At 42.2% G+C, this 23,463-nt stretch overlaps 1 protein-coding gene across 5 annotated transcripts; it reads left to right on the plus strand.

Annotated features, from left to right (window-relative positions):
* Window positions 1-9,681: 9,681 nt before the first annotated feature.
* On the plus strand, window positions 9,682-20,113 carry LOC124378400 (ESF1 homolog). 5 transcript variants are annotated; one of them, XM_046838074.1, is made up of 10 exons: window positions 9,682-9,896; window positions 11,796-11,816; window positions 12,175-12,195; window positions 12,861-12,878; window positions 13,095-13,112; window positions 14,997-15,497; window positions 15,602-15,888; window positions 18,076-18,189; window positions 18,307-18,416; window positions 19,857-19,998. In XM_046838074.1, exons 2-10 carry the CDS (start codon window positions 11,798-11,800, stop codon window positions 19,864-19,866), a joined length of 1,098 nt encoding a protein of 365 aa, XP_046694030.1. In that variant the 5' UTR covers window positions 9,682-9,896; window positions 11,796-11,797; the 3' UTR covers window positions 19,867-19,998. The 5 variants fall into 5 exon arrangements, with proteins under 5 accessions (XP_046694030.1, XP_046694029.1, XP_046694032.1 ...); XM_046838073.1 differs by having other exon boundaries at window positions 9,686-9,896; window positions 15,599-15,888; window positions 19,857-20,113; XM_046838076.1 differs by having other exon boundaries at window positions 9,688-9,896; window positions 15,599-15,888; window positions 18,352-18,416.
* The last annotated feature ends 3,350 nt before the right edge of the window (window positions 20,114-23,463 follow it).

Consider the following 23,463-nt stretch of genomic DNA (forward strand, 5'->3'; position numbering starts at 1 on the left):
AAGTTGCAACGCCCCATCATACAGACATTCCCTCTCTCACTCAGCTCTTTCAAGACAACATAGCCTTAAATAGGCTTCCTGTTCCTGAGCCATTTGTCTTCAACGGCGATCCCATACAATTCATTGAATGGAAGGCAGCATTCACTTCACTCATAGACCAAAGGGCAATCACACCAGCCGAAAAACTATACTACCTAAAAAAGTACATTGGTGGCTCAGCACGGCAGGCTTTAGATGGCAACTTTTACCGAAATGACAATGAAGCATACCAAGACGCGTGGGACAAACTAAATCGTCGCTTTGGCCAGCCATTCGCTATTCAGAGAGCGTTTAGAGAGAAGCTCACCAACTGGCCGAGAATTCCATCGAAGGATGCTGAAGGACTGAGACGCTTCTCAGATTTTTGAATGCTTGTCAAGATGCCATGCCTCATGTCAAGGGTCTCGACATATTAAGCGACTGGGAAGAAAATCGAAGCTCGTTCACAAGCTACCAGACTGGGCAGCTTTACGCTGGAACCGACAAGTCACGCAAAGTCTAAATGAAAATCAAGAATTCCCAAGTTTCAAAGAGTTTGCTAGATTCACGTCAGATGAAGCCGAGATTGCTTGCAATCCCATTACGTCCTTTCATGCCCTTCATTTGTCAGATTCTATCACTGAGAAGAGAAACCTCAGAGATGTGAAGAAAACCAAAGCTAGTGTGTTTACCACTCAAATAGTCACTAAAATGAAAACACAAGTCAGAACAGGGAAAGTTAAGGTTTCATGTATTTTTTGTCAAGATAATAGACACCAACTACATGCATGCTACAAGTTCACTGAGATGGTATTAGTTGAGCGACGCAAATATATAAAGGAGAAGAAACTCTGTTATGGATGCCTGAAACCCGGCCACAGCGTGAAAGACTGCCGTCATCGTCTTTTCTGTAACCACTGTAAAGGAAAGCATCCTACAGCCCTGCATGATGACAACTATAAAAGAGAAAGGACTACATCAGAACCAGAAACAAATCAAAGTGCTGCTGCAACGTCACTCAGTGTAGCAGGTGAAAGCTCATCAAACACATCTATGGTGATACCAGTCTGGGTTTCATCAAAAATGATCCAACCACTGAGAAACTCGTCTATGCACTGCTCGACACTCAAAGCGATACTACGTTCATTGACCAAGAAGTGAGTGATGGTCTTAATGCTGACAAGTATCCAGTGAAACTGAAGTTGGCGACTATGAGCGGCAGGGATACGGTGATCACGGTGAAGGTGTCTCTGGGCTTCGTGTTAGAGGATATAGTTCTGCAGTTCAAGTCGATCTTCCGGTCACCTATACAAAGGACTGCATACCTGTCAACCGCTCTCACATTCCCACTTGTGAGACGGCTAAAAAATGGAGTCATCTGGCAGAAATAGTGGATGAAATACAACCACTGAAGGACTGTGTAGTAGGTCTTTTGATTGGCTACAACTGCTCAAGAGCTATGGCACCAAGGAAGGTCCTTTTAGGAGACGACGAGGAACCCTATGCTGTAAGGACTGATTTAGGATGGAGTATTGTAGGGCGCTCACTACAAACTCAGGATGTGTTGAGCACACATCATCTGTGTCACAGAATTACAGTTAAAGAGCTACCTCCGTTAACTCCTACCGATGTCATTCGCGTTCTAGAGTCTGACTTCAAAGATGGCAATGACGACAGCAAAGTTGTGTCACAAGACGACATCACATTTCTTAACATACTGGAGAAGGGAATAAGGAAAAATGTGTCTGGACATTATGAAATGCCTCTGCCCTTCAAAACCAGACCCAGCCTGCCTGACAACAAAGGCTCAGCTATTACACGCCTTCTTCACCTTAAAAGGAGATTACAACGGGATAAAAGGTATAAGGAACATTATGTTGAGGTCATGGAGGAAGTCATTGGGAAGGGAGATGCTGAGCAGGTCAATGACGGTGGGAGTGAAGGGGAGAGATGGTACATTCCCCATCATGGTGTGCGTCATGCGAAGAAGCCAGATAAACTTCGTGTGGTCTTTGATTGCTCAGCCAGATACAAAGGAACAAGCTTGAATGAGCACCTCCTCTCTGGGCCCGACATGTTGAACAACTTAGGTGGAGTTCTCATCCGTTTCCGACAGCACCCAGTTGCGTTGATGTGCGACATTCAGAAGATGTTCCATCAGTTCCATGTGCTTGAATCTGATCGCAACTTCTTGCGCTTCCTCTGGTGGAAGCAAGGAAATTTGAACTCACAGCCCACCGAGTTTCGCATGAAGGTACATTTGTTCGGTGCAGCTTCGTCTCCGGGATGTGCAAACTATGGGATGAAACATCTAGCTAAGGAGAATCGCGACATCTACCCTCAAGGCTCAAGATTTGTTATGAGGAACTTTTATGTGGATGATGGGCTCGCAAGCGTCGAAAACACCGAAGATGCCATTCAGCTTGCCAGGGAAGCTCGTGAACTCTGCGCCATGGGCGGTCTCCGACTACATAAATTTGTGTCTAATGACAAAAAGGTATTAGAGAGTATACCACTCTCCGAACGAGCCACCAACGTGAAGGATAAGAATCTCTCATTTGATGAATTGCCACTCGAGAGAGCTCTCGGGATTCAATGGGATGTGGAGTCTGACCGCTTCAAGCTTAACGTCAGCCTCAAAGAACAGCCTGCAACGCGACGCGGCATTTTATCTACAGTAGCTTCACTGTACGATCCTCTTGGGTTTGTAGCGCCAGTCGTCCTCAAAGCAAAGAGCATTCTTCAAGAGATGTGCAGGCGAGGTACTGGCTGGGATGATCCTCTTACTGATGAGCTTCGACATAAATGGGAACAATGGAAAAGAGATCTAGCCCACTTAGATAATTTTACCATAGCCCGTACCTACACACCTGCTGGATTTGGAAGGGTCTCTAAGACAGAGCTGCATCACTTCTCTGATGCCAGTATGAAGGGTTCTGACCAGTGTTCATACCTGCGACTTCAAAGCGAAAAGGAGATGTTCATTGTGCCTTGGTTGTAGGAAAATCACGTGTCTCTCCAACCAAAGTCACAACCATCCACGACTAGAATTAACAGCAGCAGTTGTTTCCGTGAAAATAAGCAACATGCTTAAGGAGGAATTGGGATGCATTAATGCAGAGGAATTCTTCTGGACTGACTCTAAAGTGGTCTTAGGATACATAAGAAATGAAGCGCGACGGTTCCACACGTTTGTAGCTAACCGGGTTCAAAAGATTCAGCTCAGCTCAGCCCCACAACAGTGGCGATATGTCCCGACAAATGAGAATCCTGCTGACCATGCCTCCCGGGGCTTGACTGCCAGTGAGTTTTATCATCTACCTGGCTTGCGGACCTAAGTTCTTATGGAACAAGGAAATAAAGCTGGCTACAGAGGAAGTACCAGAGTTATCAGTCGGAGATCCAGAGGTCAGGAGTGTTCTAGCACTCAGTACTAAAACCACGGAACACGCAAGCATCATTGATCGTCTGTCTAAGTTCTCATCTTGGTCGCTAACTATACGAGCAATTGCACGCATTCTAAGGCGCATAAGCAATAACAGATCAAACAATCTCACCACTGTAACCGAACGTGAAGAGGCAGAACATCATCTAATCAAAATTCTGCAGAAAAATGTGTATCAAGAAGAGCTAAAACTGCTGAGCAAAGGAATCCCTCTACCACGGCATAATCCTTTGCACGCTCTTGACGCTTTTCTCCATGACGACGGCATACTCAGGGTGGGAGGAGGCTATGCAACTCCTCTCTTCCCAACTTCTTCAAGCACCCTGCAATCATTCCCAAAGATCATCACATCACAAGGATGATTATTGCTTATCATCACGAAAAGATGAAACATCAAGGTAAAGGCCTTACTATCAACGAAATAAGGCGCAGTGGCTACTGGATTACAGGAATCAACCGGGCTGTTGCATCCTACATTCGTCAATGTGTCACCTGTAGACGGCAACGCAGACCTATGGAGGAGCAAAAGATGGCGATCTACCGCCAGAACGGTTGGAGCCATCCTCCTTTCACTTTCTGTGGCATGGATTGCTTGGGCCATTCCTTACAAAACAAGGAAGAAAAGAGAACAAGAGATACGGTCTTCTTTTCACTTGTCTTAGTTCCGTGCTGTCCATATTGAGATTCTCGAAGACATGTCGACAGATGCTTTCATCAATGGCCTTCAATGTTTCATCGCCATATGTGGTGCTGTTCGTCTGATCAGGTCTGACCCAGGAAGCAACTTTGTAGGAGCCAAAATGAGTTCAGAAAAGCTTTAAAGGAAGTTGATGCAAACCGTCTTGCTGTATTTCTTGCAAATAAGCAGTGCGACTTCAGCATGAATGCACCCCATGCTAACCATGCAGGAGGGGTGTGGGAAAGACACATAAGGACTGTGAGAAGTGTCCTAAGATCCACTCGCTCTTTCCTCTGGTAGACTAAATGATGCTTCGTTACGGGGCTTTTTCTATGAAGCTATGGCTATAGTCAACAGTCGTCCTCTGACTGTTGACAATCTCAGTGACCCCCATAGCCTCGAACCACTCACCCCTAATCATCTTCTGACAATGAAATCTGTCCAGGCCTTACCTCCTCCAGGTGAATTCATCAGAGAAGATATGTATGGCAAGAAAAGGTGGAGACATGTTCAATACCTTGCAGAACAGTTTTGGAGTCGATGGCGAAAGGAATACCTCGCCAACATAGCTCTTAGACAGCGCTGGCATGCTCCAAGAAGGAATTTACAAGTTGGAGATATCGTAATCCTGAAAGGAGAGGATTTGCAGAGGAATGAGTGGAGATTGGGTAGAGTTTCAAAAGTCACTACTGACAAAGACGGACTTGTACGGAGAGTTAAACTCCAGCTTGGTGACCGTAAGCTTGGCAAAAAAGGGGAGCGTCTTCACGAGTTATCAGAAGTCGAGCGCCCAATCCAGAAGCTCGTTCTGTTGCTGGAGTCTAATTAAATCTGCTCCTTCCCTCTATAGTGCATAATAGTACATAGTCGTTGCTAAGTTTCCAACTTTGGAAACTTATACGGTTCGGGAAGGTAAATTTTCAGTTTAAATCATTCGTGCTTAATGTAGTCTGTGTACGTCCCATTATTCACTCATGATTGGTGGAGTGTAACTAACTCTTAGAAAAGAGTTAGTAAGGTAATGATTTTGAGCTCCATTTTGTTTGGTCTCTTCCGCCCCATACGGTATAGTCCTTTAACTCCGCCCCATACGGTATTGTCTTTTAGCCCCGCCCCCTTACGGTATAATCCTTTGACTCTGCCCCCCACTAGTTAGTGTGACGTACACCATGGTAAAGGAAAGTCATGTCGCTTAAATGCTCTGAAATCGTACAAGGTTCTTAAGGAAAGTAAGGGATAATTAAGCACAAGGTTCTTAAGGAAAGTAAGGGATAAATAAGCACCTAGCTGGAACGGGAACAAGGTACTATGATTGATTTGTTTGATGTGTATATGTATTAATATTTTGGTTAATCTATTTAACTGTGAAGTGTTTTAATGTGTTGTTGTCACTGCCACATCTGTGACATCATCGTGTGACATCACAGGGGGTTTCTTTTGAATGGCTATTCATGTTTATGTTTGTAAGAGCTGATTGTTTTATTTGTTATTTATCTGTTCTGTAGCTCTTACGGTGTTTCACTAAGAAAAGGTTTCTCATCAAGGAAATTTTGTGTTTCGCAAAGGAAAGGCTGACGGCTGAACACAAAATAAAGGCTTTTTGAAACATCAGTACGCTTCACCATTGTCTGGCTAGGGTTAGCTACAATATATATATATATATATATATATATATATATATATATATATATATATATATATATATATATATATACACACAGTGGAACCTCGGTTACAATTTAATTCGTTCGGTACTTTATTCAGTAACCTGAAAAGTTCGTATCCCGATACAAATTTCCCCATAATAATGAACAGAAACTTCGGTAATTCGTTCTGGACAACCAAAAATATTACTTAAATAAAAATAAAGCCAATATTCACTAATATTATTTACTTTTAACATGTTATATTAAAATCATACCACATAAAAACATACAAAAGAGGAAAAGATCTTTACCGGGTACTTTCCCTTTGAGAAGACTCGCTGCAGGAGACGACGTTCGTAGAAGAGGAGGAGGAGAGTTATTGTTTGGAAGGAGAATCTTATTATATTATATTATTTATATATTATTATATATTATATTATTGAATATTAAAGACAGTGTTATTAACACGAACGCTGAGACAATTGTTGCATTAGAGGGAAAATGAGAGCTGTTTCTTTAAGGCTACTATCAGTTGGTATTGAAGTCCAGAGTGAAATTCATTATGGGTATTGTACTTCGGAAAAGACTGTAACCCTGCTAATCTATCTTCATAAAAACAAGTAAAGTGGTTATGCATCGGCTAATGTTGTCCATCTCATCATTCCACGAGCATCAACTAACGAGTTGTTACGCTGCTGCCGGGAAAAGTTCAAGCGGATAAGTAACACGATGCTCTCGCTAGGGACACAGGAAGCTAACTGATGTGACGAGCTGCGTGGATAGAGCAAAAACAACCAACTTGCCTGCAATTTTTGGTGGCGACGTTCGTATCGATATATTGTTCGTAACCAGGGCAAAATTTTGATGAACTGCGATTCGTAACCTGAATTATACGTATGCCGGGGCGTTCGTAACCCGAGGTTCCACTGTATATAGTATCGTGATCTGACAGAGTAATGATTTTCCCAGCCACTTTTTATATATTCTGTATGAACCTCACTTATTAACAAAGACATAATAGTTTATGACCCATTAAGGTTCCTTTAGGTTTACAAATTTAAATTTGTAGAAGGATCTATGAGGGCTATGATGGAGAGAAGAAAGGTAGATATGCTGTGTGTTCAGGAGACCAAGTGGAAAGGGAGTAAGGCCAGGAACATTGGAGGTGGGTTTAAACTGTTTTATCATGGTGTGGATGGAAAGAGAAATGGTGTCGGGGTGATTCTGAAGGAAGAGTACAGTAAGAGTGTAGTAGAGGTGAAGAGAGTTTCTGATAGGGTGATGATCATGAAGGGGGAAGTTGAAGGGATGATGTTAAATGTCATCAGTGCTTATGCTCCAAAAGTTGGCTGTGAGATGGAGAAGAAAGAATTCTGGAGTGAATTAGATCAAGTGGTAGATGGTGTACCTTGGAAAGAACGATTGGTGATTGGGGCAGACTTTAATGGTTATGCAGGTGAAGGAAACAGAGGTGATGAGGAGGTGATGGGTAGGTATGGTTTTAATTAGATTAATGTGGAAGGGCAGATGGTGGTAGATTTTGCTAAAAGGATGGAAATGGCAGTGGTGAACACTTATTTTAAGAAGAAGGAGGATCATAGGGTGACGTATAAGAGTGGGGGAAGGTGCACACAGGTGGACTATGTTCTATGCAGGAGATGCAACCTGAAGGAGATTGGAGACTGTAAGGTGTTGGCAGTGGACAGTGTAGCTAGACAGCATCGGATGGTGGTCTGTAGGATGGTTGTGGAGGTGAAGAAGAAGAGGAGGAGAGTGAGGACTGAAAGAAGAATAAGATGGTGGAAACTGAAGGAGGAAGAGTGTAGAGTGAGGTTCAGGGAAGAGGTCAGACAGAGGCTCGGTGGTGTTGAATAGGTGTTGAATGATTGGGCAACTACTGCAGGAGTGATGAGGGAGGCAGCTAGAAAAGTACTTGGTGTGACATCTGGAAATAGAAAGGAAGACAAGAAGACGCGGTGGTGGAATTTGGAAGTGCAGGAGAGCATAAGGAGAAAGAGGTTGGCAAAACAGAAGTGGGATAGACAGAGTGATGAGAAAAGTAGGCAGGAGTACAAGGAGATGCAGCAGCAGGTGAAGAGGGATGTGGCGAAAGTCAAGGAAAAGGCGTATGAGGAGCTGTATGAGAGGTTGGACACTAAGGAAGAGAAAAGGATTTATACCGATTGGCCAGGCAGAGGGACCGAGCTGGGAAGGATGTGCTGCAAGTTAAAGCAATAAAGGATGGAAATGGAAATGTGTTGAATAGTGAGGAGAGTGTGTTGAGAAGGTGGAGGGAGTATTTTGAGCAGCTGATGAATGAGGAAAATCAGAGAGAGAGAAGGTTGGATGATGTGGAGTTGGTGAAGCAGGATGTAGAAAGGATTAGTAAGGAGGAAGTGAGAGCAGCGATTAAGAGGATGAAGAGTGGAAAGTCGGTTGGACCAGATGACATACCAGTAGAAGCTTGGAGATGTTTAGAAGAGATGGCAGTGGAGTTTAAAACCAGATTGTTTAACAGGATTTGGGAAGGTGAAAAGATGCCTGAGGAATGGAGAAGAAGTGTGCTGGTACCAATCTTTAAGCATAAGGGAGATGTGCAGACCTGCAGAAACTACAGGGGAATTAAGTTGATCAATCACACCATGAAGTTATGGGAAAGAGTAGTGGAAGCCAGGCTGAGAGAAGAGGTGACATCTGTGAGCAACAGTATGGTTTCATGCCGAGGAAGAGCACCACAGATGCCATATTGCTTTGAGGATGTTGATGGAGAAGTATAAAAAAGGACAGAAAGAATTGCATTGTGTATTTGTGGATTTAGAGAAAGCGTATGACAGAGTGCCAAGAGAGGAGTTGTGGTATTAAATGAGGAAGTCAGGTGTGTCAGAGAAGTATGTGAGGGTGGTGCAGGACATGTATGAGGACAGTGTGACAGCAGTGAAGTGTGCAGTAGGAATTACAGACTGGTTCAAGGTGAAGGTTGGACTGCATCAAGGATCAGGATGATGGACAGGTTGGCGGACGAGGTCAGACAGGAGTCTCCCTGGACTATGTTTGCGGATGATATTGTGATTTGTGGTGAGAGTAGTGAGCAGGTTGAGAAGAGCCTGGAGAGGTGGAGATATGCGCTGGAGAGGGGGGGGTATGAAAGTCAGTAGGAGTAAGACAGAGTACATGTGTGTAAATGAGAGGGAGGGCAGTGGAGTGGTGCGGTTGCAGGGAGAAGAGCTGGAGAAGGTTGAGGAGTTCAGGTACTTGGGGTCCACAGTGCAAAGTAATGGAGAGTGTGTTAGAAGTAAAGAAAAGAGTGCAGGCAGGGTAAAGTGGGTGGAGAAGAGATTTGTAATAGAAGGGTATCTGCAAGAATGAAAGGGAAAGTTTATAGGTCGGTGGTGAGACCTGAGATGTTGTATAGATTAGAGACAGTGGCATTGAGTAAAAGACAGGAGGTGGAGCTGGAGGTAGAAGAGCTGAAGATGTTAAGGTTTTCGTTGGGAGTGACGAGGATGGACAAGATTAGAAATGAGTCTATTAGAGGGACAGCGCATGTAGGATGTTTTGGTGACAAGGTGAGGGAGGTGAGATTGAGATGGTTTGGACATGTGCAGAGAAGGGACATGAATTATATTGGTAGAAGAATGCTGAAGATGGAGCCACCAGGTAGGGGGAAAAGAGAAAGGCCAAGGAGGAGGTTTATGGATGTGGTGAGGGAAGACATGTAGTTGGTGTGAAAGAGGCAGATGTAGAGGACAGGGTGGTATGGAGACGGATGATCCGCTGTGGCGACCCGTAATGGGAGCAGCCGAAAGAAGAAGAAAGAAGAAGAAGAAGTGTAGGTAAGGATTCCCATTCAGTTGTATTTCCACGCTTCACCACTAGAGGCACAGTTTACCACTCATCATAAGTTACCTCTGACATCACAGTGCACCGTTCTCCATCAAGAGTATAAAAGGCCAGAACACTGAGCAGCAGTCGGCATGCGGCATTCGACATCAGCCATCTACCGAACAGCAGCGAGCAATTGACAGCAAGAATCACGCACGATCAATTCTAAACCCAGTAAAGCTTGAGTGTGAAGAATCCTGTACTGTGTTTTTACTGACACGCTGAGGCGAGTACAATCAGCGCACACTATCTGGTGTGTCAGACACTCGCACTAACACACACACACACACACACACACACACAAACCCACACACACACACTCCCAGGCTGACTTACACACACTGACAAAAACACACACACTAACACACATACACTGACTAATATATACACACTCACACACGCTGATTCACACATTGACACACACATACACTGACTCACACACTGACTCACAAACACACTTAACAACAACAACCTGCTCCTTAACACCTCCAAAACAAAGGAGCTTATTGTGGACTTCAGGAAGGAAGCAGGAGACACACATGACACCACCCACATCAACGGGATGGCTGTTGAGCATGTCTCCACTTTCAAGTTCCTGGGGATCCACATCTCGGCGGACCTGTCCTGGAACATCAACACCTCCAGCCTGGTCAAGAAGGCTCACCAGCACCTCTTTTTCCTGAGGACACTTAAAAAAAATCAGCTCTCCTCGGATATCCTGGTGAACTGCTACCGCTGCGCAGTAGAAAGCATCCTGACCAGCTGTGTCACAGTCTGGTATGGGAGCTGCTCTGCTGCAGAGTGTAGGGCACTGCAGCAGGTGGTGAAAACTGCCCAGCGCATCACAGGGACTCCCCTCCCAGCCATGGAGGACATGCAGAAGAAACGCTGTCTGCGTCGAGCTTGCAGCATTCTTTAGGACTCGTCTCATCCCGCCCATAGACTGTTCTCTCTTCTGCCCTCCGGCAGTCGTTACATGTGCCTCCGGACCAGGACCAGCTGACTAAAGAACAGCTTTTTTCCTAGAGCTGTCTCTTTAGTGAACTCTGACACTCACTGATACACTACCACATTTTCCCCCCACACCTCACACTCAGTCACTTTGCTAATGGACTGTCTGAACAAAAACTTATGCTCACCAAGACACTGATCATTTCTCACCTCACACTTTGTTATTGCATGGACTGTTTACACAAACCTTTGCTCATTTGCCACTGCTCTTTTTTGTATTGCTGCTCACCATTAACTTATCACCACTGTACATATACCTGTTCTCTGTTTATATTTATAGCAATATTATTATGTTCACCGCTTACATCCTTCTGTAAATCTCTGTGTATAGTAATAGGCACTTGCTGTTATTGTACTCTGGTTAGACCCAAACTGCATTTCGTTGCCATGTACTTGTACATGTGTAATGACAATAAAGTTGAATCTAATCTAATCTAACACACACACACACACACACACACACACACACACACACACACACACACACACACACACACACACCTCACAAACTCTCTCACAGACACACTCACTTTGGCATACACACACACACACACACACACACACACACAATCTCACAGACACACACTCACTTAAACACACACACACACGCTCACTCACAAGACACACTCACACACATACTGACACTCACCCGCTTACACACTCTCACACACCCACACACTCACATACATACACACACACACACTCACACACATACACACACCCTCACACACTTTTCACAGACACACTCACTCTCACTGACACACACAAACCCACACACACTCACATACACACACCCTCACACAGACACACACTGGTAATATACACAAACACTTACACACTTAAACACACACGCTCACTTTTAAAGACACATTCACACACGCACACACACACCCACTGATACACTCTCACACACACACACACACACACACACACACACACACACACAGAGGTAATACACCCAATAATACACCGGGGTAATACATGCAAAACTTACACACTCAAACACACATACACACAGTCAGTTTTAAAGACAGACACACACTTTATAATGACAGTAGGTATAATTATTTGAACTTTTTCAAATTTTTTAGCATTTATTGTGTTTTTATTTCAGAGATGAGGCAGGTAGACGATGGTAATTCACACAAACACTTACACACTCAAACACACATATACACACACACACTCACTCTCAAAGACACATTCACACACACACACACACACATACAGACACTCACTGACACACTCACACACACCTGCTGACACACACAGACACACATACTCTCACACAGTCACACACTGTTAATACACACAAACACTTACACACTTAATCACACATACAGACACTCAGTCTCAAAGACACACACACTTTATAATGACAGTAGATACACACACATACAGACACTCACTGATACACACACACATAATGACAGTAGATATAATAATTAGAACTTCTTTTAAATTTTATAACCTTTATTGTGTTTTAATTTCAGCAATGAAGCAGGTAGTCAGCGGTAATACATACAAAGACACACTCTTTATAATGACAGTAAGTATAATAATTTGAACTTCTTTTCAAACTTTATAACATTTATTGTGTTTATATTTCAGAGTTGAGGCAGTTAAAGGTGATAATACACACAAACACTTACACACTTACACACTCAAACACACATACATACACGCTCACTCTCAAAGACACATACACACACGCACACTCACTCACAGACACAAATACACACACCTACTGACACACAGACACTCCCTCACATACACAATAATGATAGTAGATATAATAATTTTTACTTCTTTTAAAACTTTATAACATTTATTGTGTTTTTGTTTCAACTATTTGGTGGCCATTCGGTGATAACACACACAAACACTTACACACTTAATCACACATACAGACACTCAGTCTCAAAGACACACACACTTTATAATGACAGTAGATACACACACATACAGACACTCACTGATACACACACACATAATGACAGTAGATATAATAATTAGAACTTCTTTTTAAATTTTATAACCTTTATTGTGTTTTAATTTCAGCAATGAAGCAGGTAGTCAGCGGTAATACATACAAAGACACACTCTTTATAATGACAGTAAGTATAATAATTTGAACTTCTTTTCAAACTTTATAACATTTATTGTGTTTATATTTCAGAGTTGAGGCAGTTAAAAGGTGATAATACACACAAACAGTTACACACTTTTAAACACACATACACACGTGCTCACTCTCAAAGACACATACACACACGCACACACTCACTCACAGACACAAATACACACACCTACTGACACACAGACACTCCCTCACATACACAATAATGATAGTAGATATAATAATTTTTACTTCTTTTAAAACTTTATAACATTTATTGTGTTTTTGTTTCAGCTATTTGGTGGCCATTCGGTGATAACACACACAAACACTTACACACTTACACACTCAAACACACATACATACACGCTCACTCTCAAAGACACATTCACACACGCACAGACTCACTCACACACACATACAGACACTCACTGATACACTCACTCACACACACAAATTCACACACCTTCTGACACACACACACACACACACACACACACACATACACAGTCACATGCTGGTAATACATACAAACACACACACACAGTCACACACTGGTAATACACAAACACTTACACACTCAAAGATTGACACACATTGACACAAACATATTATAATGACAGTAGATATCATAATTTTAACTTATCACTTTTTATATTTATTGTGTTTTATTTCAGAATTGAAACACAACACACAGACACCGACTCACTCTCGTACACACACACACTCTCACAAACACTCACCCACACACACTCACAACACACACACACACACACCTCACACTCAGTCTCTCACACTCACACACACACACACACACAAACACACACACACTTGCCTTACACACCCACACACAGTCACTCACTGATACCCTCACTCACACACACAAATTCACACCTTCTGACACACACACTCACATACACACACACACAGTCACACGCTGGTAATACACACAAACACTTACACACATATACACACACACAGTCACACGCTGGTAATACACACAAACACTTACACACTCAAGCGCCCAAACAAACACATGCTCACACTCAAAGACTGACACACATAGACACACATATTATAATGACAGTAGATATAATAATTTTAACTTATTTTTACTCTTTTTTTCATTTATTGTGTTTTTAGACACTCACTCACTCGCTCACAGACACCGACTCACTCTCGCACACACACACACACACACACACACTTTCACAAACACACACATACTCACAAACACACACACACACTATTTATATATATATATATATATATATATATATATATATATATATATATATATATATATATATATAGTCTGTGTGTTTTTGTAACTTATTTGCTGTAAGAGAGTGAACAGAGATGAGTGTTTAGGCTGCCGAATGCACACATTATAGGTGAATAATTGTGATTATTGGCACGCTGCTGTAGGAAAATAATCAGCTTCAGGGCTGGAAAGAGTAAACCTGCTTCATATATAGATTAGTGGTTGATCTCAGTATGATACCGTGGGGTTTATTGAGAATGCAAACCCATAATTATATGCTTTTAATTTCAATCTTTCCGTCACTTCGAATTATTTTTTTTTATATGGTGGATAAATAGAAGGTCAGAAGGATGGATGGAAAGGTGGATAGATGGATGAACAGAGGTGGTTGCAGGGAAGGATAGAAAAACATGGATAGATGGATAGATGAACAGAGGAGGTTAGAAGGATGAATAGAAAGGTGGATGGATGGATGAACAGAGGTGGTTAGAGGGAAGGATAGAAAGAAGGGTAGAAAGGTGGATGAACAGAAGTGGTTGGAGAGAAGGATAGAAAAACATGGATAGATGGATAGATGAACAGAGGAGGTTAGAAGGATGGATAGAAAGGTGGATGGATGAACAGAGGTGGTTAGAGGGAAGGACAGAAAAACATAGATAGATGAACAGATAGGAGGTTAGAAGGATGGAAAGGCAGATAGACATGTGGATAGATGGCTACATAGATGGTTTGAGAAATAGAGAGAAGATAAACAGGTAGTTTGATTAGAAGGAGAGAGAGAGAGATAGCTAGAGGGATGGATAGATAAGTGGTTAGAATGATGGATAGACAGGAACAGGTGATTGAGGCTTGTTAAGAAATCTAAAAGCAGTTGTGCACTGTATCAGTCGTGTTGCATGTGAATTATTTACACGTCTCCATCACGTGTGCAGGATTGTGCCCAAACCAAATCGCCGTCATGTCGTCTGAGAAAGAGCCGAGCGCCGACACGCGTTTCGCTCGCGTCAAGAAGGACCCCCGCTTCTGGGAGATGCCGGACATGGAGCAGAAACTGCGCATCGACAAGCGCTTCCAGTCCATGTTCCACGACAAGCGCTTCAAGCTCAAGTACACGGTGGACAAACGCGGCCGTCCCGTCAACCACACGTCCACCGAGGACCTGAAACGCTTCTACAAACTGTCCGACTCGGAGCAGAGCGACAGCGATGCCAACGCAGCACAAGAGACGCTCCAGCAGAAGAAGAAGAAAAAGAAGAACCAGCAGAAAGCAAAAGCGAAGGAGGAGGAGCTTGGAGGGGAGGGGGAGGGGTTTGAAGAGGAAGGGGAGGGGCTTGTGAGTATGAAAGCTGTAAAGAAAAAGCCCTTAATATCTGACGATTATCAGAGGATCCGGAAATCGGGGCCAGTTAAAGGAGCGAGAGTCGTCGAGGAAGGTAACACACACACACACACACACACACACACACACACACACACACACAGCGTTGTGATGGGTTCGCCCTAGGACACTGCAACTGACGTTTTATTTCCACAGAAGATGATGATGATGATGATGATGAAGAAGAACACAGCAACGCTGATAAAGAAGTAGGCCTCTCTTCAGATGATGATGATGATGATGAGGAAGATGACGAGGAAGAGGAGAGTGTGTCAGAGGAAGACAGTGACAGCGGTCCTGATCTGGCACGAGGAAAAGGCACCATCGAGACTAGCTCTGAGGATGAAGATGATGAGGATGTGGCGGAGGACCTGCTGCATCACGAGGAAGAGGAGATCGAACACGACTGGGGGGAGATGTGGAAGGATGCGCCGGCAAATGAGGAGGTCAGACACTACGTATATGTATATACAGGTTGATAGATGGGTGGTTAGATGGATGGATAGACAGATAGACAGGCAGTTCGAGTGATGGATAGCTATAAGAGCAGTAATGTGGATGGATTGATAGACTGGTGGTTGGATGATGGAGAGATAGACGGCTGGTTACATGGAGGTATAGACTGATACGCAAGCAGTTGGATGGAGGGACAGAAAAGCTGTGGTTATGTGGATGGATGGACAGATAAGCAGAAGTGTGGTTAGATGAATGAGTGGATGGACGGATAGATAGATACAGTCAAGTCAAGTCAAGTCAAGTCAAGTTTATTTGTATAGCGCTTTTCACAACAGACATTGTCTCAAAGCAGCTTTACACAAATCAACAGTGATGGTGAATGGTGTGCATTTGTCCCTGATGAGCAAGCCGTGGCGACTGTGGCAAGGAAAAACTCCCTTAGATGTTATGAGGAAGAAACCTTGAGAGGAACCAGACTCAAAAGGGGAACCCATCCTCATCTGGGTGACATCAAGAGTTTGATCATAAATCTTTCAACAATACAGAACACTGGAGAGTGGGAACTGACATGATTACTGGAGTATAAGATTATAAGTAATGTTCTTTCTGCAGTCTTAAACAGTCTATATGGTTAGTAGCTCCGAGTTTTATAAGCTCAGCATTTGTGATCACCACAGATCCAGCATCAGCTTCTCCATGCCAGAGCCTTTAAACACTCCAGGAGGTCCAATGTCAAAACTCCACACATGTAGCGGGATCCAAATGGCACTGGTACGTCTCTAGATGGTTCAGGATGTTTGTGAGTTCGGCATCTACTTCTTTAAAGGTCCGTAATCATCACGAGGTGGGAGGTGACTGGAGCTGGAGCAACCTCAGGATGCCTCGGGATGGGAGAGAAAGAGAAGCAGTGGAGAGGAATTAGCGTAGCTGCTGTTCATGATATTAACAGCACAAGTTGATAATGTGCATGTGATCAGATGTTCTGGAGCACAAGGTTATGATGTGATGTGTGTTATGTGTAGGCTTTGCTAAAAGATACGTTTTAATCTACACTTAAATTGGGTGAGTGTGTCTGAGCCCCGAACACCGTCAGGAAGACTATTCCAGAGTTTAGGAGCTAAATGTGAAAATGCTCTACCACCTTTAGTGGACTTTGCTATTCTAGGAACTACTAGAAGCCCAGAGTTTTGAGATCTCAGGAGCGTGGCGGATTGTAGCGTGTTAAAAGACTGGATAGATACACGGAGCCAAACCATTTAGTGCTTTATAAGTGAGAAGTAATAGTTTGTAGTCTATTCGAAACTTAACAGGAAGCCAATGTAGGGACGATAAGATCGGGGTTATGTGATCATATTTTTTTGACCTTGTAAGAACTCTGGCTGCTGCATTCTGGACTAACTGAAGCTTGTTTATTAATGAAGCAGGACATCCACCTAGTAACGCATTACAGTAGTCTATTCTGGAGGTCATAAACGCATGGACGAGCTTCTCTGCATCGGATATAGACAACATATTTCTTAGCTTAGAAATATTTCTAAGGTGAAAGAAGGCTGTTTTGTAACCTGATTGATGTGATTTTTGAAAGACAAGTCGCTGTCTAAAATAACACCCAGGTCTTTTACCGTTGAACTAGTGGTTACAGAACATCCGTCTAAATGCAGGTTGAGATGCTGGAGCGTCTGTATACCAGTTTTTGGGCCGATGAGCAAAATCTCAGTCTTATCAGAATTTAAAAGTAGAAAGTTATGGGTCATCCAATCTCTTAGTTCCTTAACACACTCAGTCATCCGGGTTAATTGAGCTGTATCGCCTGGTTTAGATGAAATATATAGCTGAGTATCATCAGCATAACAATGGAAGCTAATTCCATGCCTTCTAATAATATTTCCTAACGGAAGCATGTATATTGTGAAGAGCAGGGGTCCTAGAACTGAACCTTGCGGCACGCCATAATTTACTTGCAACAGGCAGTTAAATGGATGGATGGGTGGGTAGATGAATAGATAGACAGATAATGAAATGGATGTTTAGACAGATATGGGTGGTTAGATGGTTGGATGGATGGATGGATGGTTAGATAGATAAATGGAGATGGGTGGTTTTATAGATGGACAGACTGTATGTGGCTCAGCACTGGCTAACTGTGTGTGTGTGTGTGTGTGTGTGTGTGTGTGTAGGTCAGTTGCAGGTTAGCAGTGTGCAACATGAACTCGGATCGGATCAAAGCTAAAGACCTGTTGGCTCTGTTCAGCTCCTTCAAACCTAAAGGAGGAGTGGTGCTGTCTGTCACGGTAACTCCGCCCCTTTGCTTCATCATCATCGTCTATACCAGCTATACTGTATATAACTGTGTATTACACTGTGTGTGTGTGTGTGTGTGTGTGTGTGTGTGTGTGTGTGTGTTTTAGATTTACCCCTCAGAGTTTGGTAAGGAGAGGTTAAAGATGGAGCAGACTCAGGGCTCTCTGGAGCTCACCAGCCTCCCAGACGACCCAGATGCAGACTCTGAGGAACAGAGGTCTCTTTCACACACTTACACACAACACAAGAACGTAAACCTGTCTAGACCTGACTTGAGTTTTAGCTCAGCACTGTGCATCCTAATTAGGGCCCCTAACTTCAGAGTACAACACCGTTCAGGATTCACCTGCAGAACATCAAGAACTCCAACTCTTCTGGGGCACCACAAGCTTTTCTGAAACACAGAAGTACACAGTTGTGTATTTTTTAACCAGAGCCTAATGTTAAGATCGACCAATTCAATGTTTATTTGTTTTTTTTTGTTGATTAATCAATGTGTTATACAGTACGAGAGCGGCCTCTAGAGGCGAATTACTGACACTGCTTGCTGTTTATTTTAAGTGTATTTTTTTTATTAGTTTTTTACTCAATTTATTTATATAATTAATATATTAATATTTATATCATCATCAATAGATGAATAAATCAATAGAATAATTTTTTTTTATAAAGTTACAGTACTATTTTAGATGGAGTTTTTTATTTTTTATATTTAATTCAGCATCATTACCATTTAAAAAATTATTAGTTGATTAATCAGTTATCAGTAAGTACGATCCAAGTACTGATTAGCTATCAGTATCTGTAAAATCCACTATTGAACTCTACTCCATACTTTTTTACAAATTTTGTTAAACCTAAATGTCAAGATTTTCCGGTTCGAATGTCAAAAACAGACTACTGCCACCTGCTGTTCTTTCATGCAAGCGCAGAAAATACACACACTGTTCGGCGCGTCAGGCGCACCTGCCTAATTTGCAGCACAGATGATCGGCAGATGATCATTCACTCGACCTCTGGTATAGAAAATGCTCAAGCTTTGAAGATCCCCCCAAACGTGTTCCAGCATGACAAATATCCCTGTGCACAAAGCAAGCTCCATGAAGATTTGCATTACATGGGTTGTATTTAAAAAGTCAAAAGTCCTGCAAAAAGCCCTGACTTCCTCAACTTCCCTGAACTCCATTGGGATGAAGTGGAACACTTACGGATCCCCAGACCTCCTGACTTCACTAATGCTTTAGTAGATGAATAATTACTAATTCCCACAGCTTCACCCTGAAATCTAGTGGAAAGCTTAACCAGAAGATTGGAGTAAATCTGGAAAGAGAATAATGGGGCTATGGTTCAGTTTTTGAGGCTGTGGGTTACTGATTAAAGGGTTCAAGACACGGCATTGCCAAACTGTTACTGTTGAACCCTTGAACATGTGCTCCATGGGGCAATAATATCTACCTACAGACTACTTTGCATTCTGACTACAGCTTCCTTACAAGATGGGGAATAAGAAAATTCTAATATAATACATTTAAATATTGTACATAGAGTTGTGTGACGATCAGGGGTGCACAAACTTTTGACCATGTGTGTTTTTACATAAATGGTATGTTCCTAAATAGAAGAGAAGCTAGTGTTAAAGTGTGCGTTTTGTGTCCAGGTGGAGTTAACTTGGAAGGAGACGGACTACGATCGCATCACAACCCTCAGCAAGAACTTCAGCAAGGACAAGCTGCTGAACATGGACTTCCAGGCCTACCTCGCTTTCTCCAGTGAGGATGAGGAGGAGGATGAGGCAGAAGGTGAGCACTGAAGGTTCCTCTAAAATCGATAAGATCGGATTGATTTGAAAACGCTGTCTTCGTGTCGAAGACTTTTCAAAGAGCCCGAAAGTAAATAAACATCAGGCTGAAATGACAGGTGCAGGTCACAGGGACCTAATCAACGAGTAATTTTCCAAAACGAATGAAAACAAGTGTTTTCATGCCGTTTTGATTAACAAGAAACACAAAAACCCTTGAGGTGTCACTGAGATGCTTCGCAAGATCTAACTAGATGGAAACAAGTTTGACATTATGTTGACTGTCATTACACAGTGTGCATTTGTGCGTGTGTGTGTGTGTGTGTGTGTGTGTGTGTGTGTGAGAGAGAGAGAGAGAGAGAGAGAGAGAGAGAGAGAGAGATCAGTGTGAATTGAGACGAGACCGGAGTGAGCCTGCATCAGTGTGAATTGAGAAGACCGGAGTGAGCCTGCATCAGTATGAATTAAGACAAGGCCAGGCTGAGCCTGGATCAGTGTGAAATGAGACGAGGCCGGAGTGAGCCTGGATTAATGCACTTCAGAGAACTTAGTTCAGACTTTACCTGAAAATCAGTCACACACACACTTCAACACAGCAGTATTTACACATTTTCCTTCATTTTTACTTCAAATAATCCCAAATATTCTCCTACACAACACTATGTGGTGCACTAAACATAGTGTATGAAACGTTTGACCTGCCGCTCACTCGGAGTGTTAACAGGAAATGTGAATCATTCGTCACGCTGAAAACAACCGGGCATGAAAAAACCGCACTTCACCTGTGTTCTGAGCTGCACGGCATCGGGAGAAAAGCTTCACCGATGGTGATTTTTAAACGCATGACGATGCCAAAAGATAAACTCCCGAGAGAAATAGTTGGGAAAGGAAGGAGGAAGATGGTAAACAATGCCTTTCTTGGTAGGCTACTGTTTAGATACAAGCCGTGTAACAGACACTGTCTTTCATTAAAGCCTGTGTAAAGTTCATTAGTTTCAGGCTTATAGACAGGTGCGGCTTATTTATGTTCAAAATAAAAATCTTTGTCAAATTCAGTGGGTGCGGCTTATAATTGTGTGCGCGAAATAATCCGGAAATTACAGTACATTTGAACAGTGTTGGGGGTAACGCGTTACAAGTAACGTGCGTTACGTAATAATATTACTTTTCTGGAGTAACGAGTAAAGTAGTGCGTTACTTTATAAATTTACACATTAATATCTGAGTTACTTTTTTAAAAAAGTAATGCGAGTTAGTAAATTATTTTGCATAAAAAAATAAATGAATAAAAATGAACGTAGTCACGTAGAATCGCGCACTCATACGTGCGAGCCACGGGAACAGAAGCTGGTCAGAAGCGGAGATGGCAAACCAGAGCATTACATTACTGTGATGGAAGTATTCTTATTATTTTGTAATAGTGGAGGAAAAGGAGAAAGGAATAATGGTTAAGTGTAGATTATGTGTTGGTGAAAAGCTCTTGTCAACTGCAAAAAATACCACTTCAAAAAAAAAACATCTGCATGCAAAGCACAGCACTACAAATGTGTGTGTGTGTGTGTGTGTGTGTGTATAATGTTGAACATATGAATGTTGCATATATGGTAATGGAGGCAGAAATATAGAAAACTTTTGCAGACTTTCCACCACTGCAGATCTATTGACTGCTCAGAATAAAAGTTCTCCGTGGGAGACACATGTATGATGCCATCCCAGCGGAGAAAAAGAGCAAATTCACAGCTCATTTGCTCTTTGTGGGAAGATAAACTGCCACAGTCACTGATAATAGCGCGAACTTTGTAAAAGCGCTCAGAATGTTTCAAGCTGATTGATAAAGCAGAGAATGATGTAGACGAGGACGAGGTCATATTTACGGAAGTTTTATGAGATGACAGCGAAAGGTATGTTCTCCCTCCACATCACCGGTGTGCAGCCCACACATGACTTTTGCCCTAATATAATATATTTCTTAATGGCAATTATCTATATTACACCTGTAAGGCGTGAAAGAGATACAAGTAACGCAAAAGTAATACAGTTGTGTTCAAAATTATTCAACCCCCAATGCTGTAAATGGTTTTAGGGAATTTAGTGTACATTTGTACTCGAGCCTGAAACTATTATTCAGGATTTGGTGATTTTCCACCACAGAAAGGGCCACAGTTTTAATGAGATTTTAAAAAGGTAATCAAGTCTTCCTGTTGTCCTAAAAAGACATATATTAAAGGGAGTTTAAGTTACTGCCAGTTAAATAATCATTTTCTTACACTTGCAATCAGTGGTGTTAATATATAAGAAGAAAATGTCAACTTCTTAATTAGAAAAGCAGTTTTTTCGACTCCAAGGATCCTCCATCAAGCACAATATAAATGGAGTATCTGCTACCCAAATGTTGATTAAATAATTTATGGCCCTTCCCTCCCAAACTCTTTATTCCAAATCAAATTAAAGAACTCCTTTTCAAAACTGCTCACAGATCTCACCCCTGTAACCTCGTGAGCAGATTTGTTTTGCTTCATTCTCCAAGTCTTTTTGATCAGAAGTTACTGTGTTTTTCTTCTTTTTTGTAAAAACATTGTACAATTTGCTGAAGCTGCTATTATTCTTTCAGATTTGCACTCTAAAGATGTTAATTTTGATTATAATGTTTTGTTTCTGTCTCCTGGGTAAAATTCATATTCCCACATCTACAGCTATTCATTAGAAATCCATCTTTAGGATATTTTGTTCATATTAAATCCTTATTTACCTCCTTTAAGTACATCAGAACCTTTAAACTCAAAGACCTCCCTTTTGTAATGTCTGTATGCCCAGTCTTTTTCTTTTTTATATCTGTTTTTTTTTTTTTTTTTTTTTTTTGCAAGAAAAAAAAAAAAAGAACCTCCTGTATCGTAATGATGCTCCACCCACCGGTGCGATCTCGATTTCGCGATTTCCCTCCAAAATGTGCTGATCTGACCAATCACAGGCCAGAAAATCTACTTTCTTTCGGCTTTTCCCATTAGGGGTCGCCACAGCCGATTTGGCACATGTTTTTACGGTGGATGCCCTTCCTAACGCAACCCTCCCCATTTAACCGGGCTTGGGACCGGCACTGAAAGTGGCTGGGGTTGGTTCCCTGACCGGGGATGAGTGAGAGCGCCGCATCCTAACCGCTAGACCACCAGGCAAACTTGGCCAGAAAATCTACATTTTTGTAAAAAAAATAATAAATACTCTCTCTCTCTCTCTATATATATATATATACAGTATGTGTGTGAGTGTGTAAGTGTTTGTGTATATTACCTTCCAGCTTATGTACAAAAAATGTGAAAAGAAGTTACAATTATATATAAAAAACACTATATATATATATATATATATATATATATATATATATATATATATATATACACACACACAGTGGAACCCGGTTATCTCTCCCTTGGTTATCTCGACAACCCTATTAGGTCGACGTTTTTGAAGT

The sequence above is a fragment of the Silurus meridionalis genome, chromosome 24 (genome assembly GCF_014805685.1).
Source record: "Silurus meridionalis isolate SWU-2019-XX chromosome 24, ASM1480568v1, whole genome shotgun sequence".
Lineage (NCBI taxonomy): Eukaryota > Metazoa > Chordata > Actinopteri > Siluriformes > Siluridae > Silurus > Silurus meridionalis.

Coding starts and splice junctions, on each gene's coding strand:
- LOC124378400 (XM_046838073.1), top strand. Junction 15,498..15,598: donor AGCGAGAGTCGTCGAGGAAG/GTAACACACACA, acceptor TTATTTCCACAG/AAGATGATGATGATGATGAT. Junction 18,190..18,306: donor GAGTGGTGCTGTCTGTCACG/GTAACTCCGCCC, acceptor TGTGTGTTTTAG/ATTTACCCCTCAGAGTTTGG.